Source organism: Procambarus clarkii, chromosome 14, assembly GCF_040958095.1.
Source record: "Procambarus clarkii isolate CNS0578487 chromosome 14, FALCON_Pclarkii_2.0, whole genome shotgun sequence".
NCBI lineage: Eukaryota > Metazoa > Arthropoda > Malacostraca > Decapoda > Cambaridae > Procambarus > Procambarus clarkii.
Window position 1 is genome coordinate 38,943,289 of NC_091163.1, and position 7,952 is coordinate 38,951,240.

Genomic DNA, 7,952 nt, shown 5'->3' on the forward strand with positions numbered 1-7,952 from the left:
TATAATTCTTTCCCAATGCTTTGCTCCCTCCCTTGTGTAGAGGGGCAATGTCTGCTGCTTTAAGCGCATCTGGTATCTCCCCCGTGTCCAAGCTCTTCCTCCACACTATTCTGAGAGCCTGTGCTACTGGCACTTTGCATTTCTTTATAAATGTTGAATTCCATGAGTCTGGCCCCGGAGCTGAGTGCATGGTCATGTTGTCAATTTCTTTCAAAATCTGCCACGCTCGTGTTGATATCAGTTATATTTACAGGTGTTTGGATATCACGCATAAAGAAGTTGTCTAGATCTTCTACTTTCATGCTGAGTATCGGAGTGCTAAACATGTCCTCATACTGCTTTTTTTTAGGATTTCACAAATTTCTTTGTCATCCTCAGTGTATGAACTTTCACTTGTACGAATAGGTCCAATAGTGACAGGTTTATCCATTTCTATTTCGCATTTGTGAAGAGAGATTCTGGGTTTTATTTCACTTTATGGCTTTGTGTTGTAGTTGTATTTCTTCACTCCGATATGATACTTCAGTGGCTGTTCTGTTTCTTTAACCTCTGATATGATACTTCAGTGGCTGTTCTGTTTCTTTAACCTCTGATATGATACTTCAGTGGCTGTTCTGTTTCTTTACCTCTGATATGATACTTCAGTGGCTGTTCTGTTTCTTTACCTCTGATATGATACTTCAGTGGCTGTTCTGTTTCTTTACCTCTGATCAAGTAAATCTTTCTTTGTAAGGATAGTCATGTACTCACCTAATTGTGCTTGCGGGGGTTGAGCTTTGGCTCTTTGGTCCCGCCTCTCAGCTGTCAATCAACTGGTATACAGGTTCCTGAGCCTACTGGGCTCTATCATATCTACATTATAAACTGTGTATGGAGTCAGCCTCCACCACATCACTGCCTAATGCATTCCATTTATTAACTACTCTGACACTGAAAAAATTCTTTCTAACGTCTCTGTGGCTCATCTGGGTACTAAGTTTCCACCTATGTCCCCTTGTTCGTGTCCCACCCGTGCTGAAGAGTTTGTCTTTGTCCACCCTGTCAATTTCCCTGAGAATTTTGTAGGTGGTTATCATGTCTCCCCTTACTCTTCTGTTTTCCAGGGATGTGAGGTTCAGCTCCTTTAGCCTTTCCTCGTAGCTCAATCCTCTCAGTTCCGGGACGAGCCTGGTGGCATACCGCTGCTGAAGCATAATGTCTGCTTAAGCATTTGTTATTTTTTTCCTTTTTTTTGTAGTGCCGTCTGCGTCCTCTTTCTGGCTTTCCACAAAGACACAAGTCTCGGACAGTCTTCACGTGTTTCACCCGTCACTTGTTCTATTCCTTGTGTGGTATTTTTATTATGAGCAGTTTCCCATTGAATGTCTGAAATCTCCATGTTTATTTATTTCCAGGCTATCCTTTTATTATTAAAATTTTAATTCGACTGAATAACGCCTCTCGCTTGATAATTTTGTTCAGGCCTATTACGAGTATTGATGTTTGTACATCAATGAGTATGTGGTCTGAGTATGTGGTATCTGAGGTTGTAATGTCCCTGATGCAACGCATCCTCCAAATTGACAGTACGGTTTAATACTAAGTGTAATAAGTACAATTCATGACTGTTAGGAATAGTACATAATTACACTTATGCCGTTACATTAACCTCCCCATATATTCTCCTCCTTAACTGTTAAAACACTCAGAATTTTAGGATAAAGTTTTCATGTCAATTCTATATATACAAGTTTTGAATATAAAGAATTTCTTTTTCAGTTATATTAAACAATAGAGATTTTATACAAAATTTGAAAATATCCTGAGTTACTTTATACTATATTGAAAGATTTTAGTTTTGTTTTATTAGTTTTATAAAACTGTAATATCACTATAGCTATAAGTTAGTACTAATGGTAATTAAGAAGCAATAAAATGCTTGTCCTCGTACACTAAGAAGGTTAGGTTAGGTCGTGGTTTTCTATTCAGCTTTTCAGGTAAACTCAAATATTCCACAATATTTTGGTGCGATTCTGGCGATTATTTGACAGTACGGTTTAATACTAAGTGTAATACAAATACAAAAGATTACATGGATGGTGAAATCTGGATTCTAAGTTATAATTTATATAGATGTGATAGAGAAAATAGGTCAAATGGAGGAGTAGGTCTGTATATTAAAGAGGACCTGGTATGCACAGAGCTAATAAACTCAACTAATGAGGTGGTAGAGGTACTTGGAATTAAGGTAGAAAAAATAAACCTAATTAGTATTCTAATATATAAACCGCCAGATACAACAGTTGAGGAATTCACAGAGCAGATGCACAAAATAGAGAACATCCTTGATAATCTAGCGAACCCAGCACCAGATATTATCTTCCTTGGAGATTTCAATTTACCGAGTCTAAGATGGAGAACGGCAAACACAAATATCATAGCAGGGAATGACCCGGGAAGTAACCAACCACAGGTCACAGAACTTTTGAGAGTCTGTGACAAATTCTCGCTCAATCAACAGATTACAGAACAAACTAGGAACGAAAACACACTAGACTTGTTATTCACAAACAATGATGAACTAATCAGAGACATCACAATCTCAGATACTTCATACTCAGACCATAAGCTCATTGAAGTGCGAACTAGCATAAATAACGGTAGTAGGTCTAAGAGACCCAACAAGCGAGAAGGAATATTCAATCAATTCAATTTCAACAATAAGAGGATTGACTGGGAAAAAATAAATGTAGACCTTGCAACTAGTCAATGGGAGACGGTCTTAAGCGACAAAACTCCCACACAGGGAATAGCTCAACTGACAGCTGAAGCTTACAAGGTCTGCTTGAAGCACGTGCCTGTGAGGAGGGGCAGAAAGAGGACCACTCTAGAAAGAGAACGCAGACGACTGTACAGGAGAAGGAAAAAAATAACAAATGCTTCGGCAGACACAACTATCACAAGCAAGGAAAATAAGCCTAAGCAGGGAGATCGAAGAAATAGAACAAACGTTGAAGCGATCATATGAGTCTGAGGAAATGGAATTGGAACAGAAAGCTATACAAGAGATAAGGAAAAATCCGAAATATTTTTTCACATACGCAAAATCAAAATAAAAAAACACCAGTATTGGACCTTTAATTACAAGTGAAGGTACGTACACAGAGGACAACAAAGAGATTAGTGAAATTCTAAGAAGCCAGTATGAGGCTATGTTTAGCACACCAATAAACAACATGAAAGTTGATGACCCAGACAGCTTCTTTATGAATGACATTCAAGCTGCAGATAATATAACGGATATTACCACAAACTCGGAAGACTTTGAAAGAGAAATTGACAATATGCCCATGCACTCAGCTCCTGGGCCTGACTCATGGAATTCAATATTCATAAAGAAATGTAGAGTACCAGTAGCGAGAGCACTCAGCGTAATATGGAGAAAACCTGGATACAGGGGAGATACCAGCAGCACTTAAATCTGCAGATATAGCTCCGTTGCACAAGGGGGGGAGTAAAGCCTTGGCAAAAAATTATAGGCTAGTTGCACTAACATCACACATGATAAAAGTGTTTGAAAGAGTGATTAGGAATCAAATTTCTAGTTTTATGGAAAACAATGAATTGCACAATCCAGGACAACATGGATTTAGAGCGGGAAGATCCTGTCTGTCACAGTTACTCAACCACTATGACAAAATCACAGAAGCCCTAGAAGAAAAGCAAAATGCAGATGTTGTATACACAGACTTTGCAAAGGCATTCGACAAATGTGACCATGGGGTGATAGCTCACAAAATGAGGTCAATGGGAATAACTGGAAAAATAGGACGCTGGATACTCAATTTCCTGTCGAACAGAACACAAAGAGTAACAGTCAATCAGATAAAACCGAGTCCAAGCGATGTTAAAAGCTCTGTACCCTCAAGGTACAGTCCTTGCACCGCTACTGTTCCTTATTCTCATATCTGATATAGACAAAAATACATGTCACAGCTTCGTGTCGTCCTTTGCAGATGACACAAAAATCAGCATGAAAATTACCTCTGCTGAAGACATTGAAAAATTACAAGCAGATGTCAACAAAGTTTTCGATTGGGCAGCAGAAAATAACATGATGTTTAACAGTGATAAATTTCAGGTACTCAGGTATGGCAAAAATGAGGATCTGAAACATAATACAGGGTACAAAACACAATCGGATCTTCCCATAGTAGAAAAACAGCATGTCAAGGATTTGGGAATAATGTCCGACGATCTAACGTTTAGGGAGCATAACCAAGCAAATATTGCGTCAGCCAGAAAAATGATCGGATGGATTACGAGAACTTTCATATCCAGGGATCCCATCACAATGGTTGTACTCTTCAAGTCACTTGTGTTGTCCCGTCTTGGGTACTGCTCAGTACTCACTTCCCCCTTCAGAGCAGGAGAGATTGCTGAAATAGAGGGAATACAGAGAACATATACAGCACGCATAGACGAGATAAAGCACCTAAATTATTGGGATCGTTTGAAAGCTCTCCAAATGTACTCTCTAGAAAGGAGACGAGAGAGATACGAAATAATATACACATGGAAAATACTGGAGGAACAGGTCCCAATTCTACACAGTAAAATAACAACGTACTGGAGTGAACGATATGGAAGAAAATGCAAGATTGAACCAGTGAAGAGCAGAGGTGCCATAGGCACAATCAGAGAACACTGTATAAACATCACAGAGGTCCGCGGTTGTTCAACGTCCTCCCAGCGACTATTAGAAATATTGCCGGAACATCCGTGGACATCTTCAAGAGGAAACTGGACTGTTTTCTAAGAGAAGTTCCGGATCAGCCGGGCTGTGGTGGGTATGTGGGCCTGCGGGCCGCTCTAAGCAACAGCCTGGTGGACCAAACTCTCACAAGTCAAACTTGGCCTCGGGCCGGGCTTGGGGAGTAGAAGAACTCCCAGAACCCCATCAACCAGGTATAATAAGTACAATTCCTGACTGTTAGGAATAGTACATAATTACACTTACTTGTGGCGTTACATTTACCTCCCCATATTCGGAGGGAGGGAGGGGGGGGGGTGCTGCCCTGAGTATATCTTCATTGTTTGTGAAGATTAAATGTAGAATATTTTCGGTTCTAATAGCTCTGTTATCTGCTAGTTGAGCGGAAATTTGTCACTAATCTAAATAGTTCTCTGTGCTCTAATGGCTTCTAATGGTGGCACGAGCAAGCCACTCGTATGCAGGCCCTCTATAGCCGCCCGTGGCTCTATAGTCGTAGCCATTACCACTATATATAGTCGTCAGTCATCACCATTAACACTTGGAAGGGGTCAGCATAAGGATTTGGGATGGGACGGGGGAAAGGAATGGTGCCTAACCACTTGGGATGGACGGATATTGACAGATTCCCTGGGACCGATATTGACAGGTTCTGTGGGAACACCATATGAGATTAAGAAACAAATAGTGCATTGTGAAGACTAATAACAAACAGCAGCTCCCCTATGACTGTAATATCTCCATTGCTCAAACAATTATGTATTAGCGATAAGACCAACCATTAATGTATAATGACTTACTGTAAATATATAGCTCTTGAAATAGAACATTCTCTGTAACTAGCTGACACTGTAACTATAAGGTGTGAAGGATAGATGAGATTGTTTATGTAATAATCTAAGATGTGGTCTGATAAAGACCTTTTGTGCCTCTGTAATGCTTTTTGCGCTACCGCTCACAGGCTGAGTATGGGGTGCACAATAAACTAGCCAACAATCAGTGTTAACAGGTGTAGAAGGTTTCTGGAACCATTACTAGCAGGTGTTGGTAACAGTGTTGTGTTGTGTTGCTGGCCCCCTTGAGTGTTAGTGAGGTAGGTGGTGTTCCATGGCCCCCTTGAGTGTTAGTAACAGTGTTGTGTTGCTGGCCCCCCTTGAGTGTTAGTGAGGTAGGTGGTGTTCCATGGCCACCTTGAGTGTTAGTAACAGTGTTGTGTTGCTGGCCCCCCTTGAGTGTTAGTGAGGTAGGTGGTGTTCCATGGCCACCTTGAGTGTTAGTAACAGTGTTGTGTTGCTGGCCCCCCTTGAGTGTTAGTGAGGTAGGTGGTGTTCCATGGCCACCTTGAGTGTTAGTAACAGTGTTGTGTTGCTGGCCCCCCTTGAGTGTTAGTGAGGTAGGTGGTGTTCCATGGCCCCCTTGAGTGTTAGTAACAGTGTTGTGTTGCTGGCCCCCCTTGAGTGTTAGTGAGGTAGGTGGTGTTCCAGGCTCCCCGTGAGTGTTAGTAACAGTGTTGTGTTGTGTTGCTGGCCCCCCTTGAGTGTTAGTAAGGTAGGAGGTGTTCCAGGCACCCTTGAGTGTTAGTAAGGTAGGAGGTGTTCCAGGCCCCCTTGAGTGTTAGTGACAGTGTTGTGTGGTGTTTCAGGCCCCCTTGAGTGTTAGTAAGGTAGGAGGTGTTGCTGGCCCCCTTGAGTGTTAGTAAGGTAGGAGGTGTTCCAGGCCCCTCTTGAGTGTTAGTGAGGTAGGAGGTGTTCCAGGCCCCCGTGAGTGTTAGTAACAGTGTTGTGTTGCTGTGTTCCAGGCCCCCGTGAGTGTTAGTAACAGTGTTGTGTTGTTGTGTTGCAGGCGTACGAGCTGTCAACACTGACTGGGACCCAGGTGATGCTACTGGTGGCCAGCGAGACGGGCCACGTGTACACCTTCGCCACCAGGAAGCTGCAGCCCATGATAACATCTGAGGCAGGCAAGGCGCTGATACAGACCTGCCTCAACAGCCCGGACCCGCCCCAGGCGCCGCACCACCACGACCAGCGCATGTCAGCCACCGGCTTCGAGGAGACGGAGCTGACCTACGCTGTCACGGAGGACGAACATAAGGTCAGGCAAATGATGTACTCGGCACCCATCAACTCTATGCATCAGGGAGGGGCCATGGCCTCCCCCTCCCACCATGCCGCAGCCGCCGCCGCAGCCGCCGCCGCCGCCCTCCAGACGCACCACCACCAGCAGCAGTACCACCACCCACACCCCCCGCCCACTCCACACCTCAGCACGCCCACCTCCACCCACCCCATGAACCACCACCACCACCACCTGACGCAGTCCTCCCCGGGCCACGGCGACCATAGTGGTGTGTTGCACCAGCACTCCCACCTGGTGGCCCCCCAGACCCCCCTCCCCTCTCACTCCCCCCTGCCCCCACACTCCCCCATGGGCGCCCCCTCCCCCACCTCCCCCTACCCCAGTCTCCACCACCACCCCCACCACCACATCCCCACCCACTCCCGGTAGGGGTTCGCCCGCCGGGCACCGCCCCCGTCACTCCCCCCACACACACCATACAACTATCAGTTCGCTGGGCTGTAATAGCCCTTAGTGGCGTGGGCCCTTATGACGGCGACGGCGGCGGCGGCGGCGGGCTCCTGCACATTGCTTCCCGCACCCTGGTGTGTGGGCCGCACCCTGGTGTGTGGGCCGCACCCTGGTGTGTGGGCCGCACCCTGGTGTGTGGGCCGCACCCTGGTGTGTGGGCCGCACCCTGGTGTGTGGGCCGCACCCTGGTGTGTGGGCCGCACCCTGGTGTGTGGGCCGCACCCTGGTGTGTGGGCCGCACCCTGGTGTGTGGGCCGCTCCAGGCCTCACAAACACTCAACCGCATTTAGCGACAATAACTTTGGATAAGACAAAGTACTGAGGCAGTGTTGTGGGATTGAACACATGGGCACAACCCACTCCACCATGATGTGCTTGTCAGTATGTGAACCATAAATACGGCTTAAAGTGCCATCATGGTGCAGTGGGTAGTGCGTGTCCTCGAGGAGTCCCGGGACGCAGGTTCGATCCCACTGTATGGCCTCGGTGTTTTCTCTGATGGATGCACCACGCTGTTGTGGTAGCATTGTGCATGTGGATATGTTTGATGAGGTGTTAGGAGAGTGTTGGTGAGGCCCTCGAGTGGCCTCGAGTGCCTCGTGTTGTAGAT

At 45.3% G+C, this 7,952-nt stretch overlaps 1 protein-coding gene across 4 annotated transcripts in view; it reads left to right on the forward strand.

Annotated features, from left to right (window-relative positions):
- LOC123770712 (serum response factor) overlaps nucleotides 1–7,952 on the forward strand; it is a 310,097-nt gene that overhangs the window by 54,933 nt on the left and 247,212 nt on the right. For all 4 annotated transcript variants that reach the window (XR_011228475.1, XM_045762838.2, XM_045762828.2 and 1 more), the window contains exon 2: nucleotides 6,596–6,847. Coding sequence is in view for 3 of the 4 variants with exons in the window: in XM_045762838.2 (XP_045618794.1) it covers nucleotides 6,596–6,847 (252 nt within the window). In the remaining variant the exon portion in view is untranslated. The remainder of the gene's footprint in view (nucleotides 1–6,595; nucleotides 6,848–7,952) is intronic.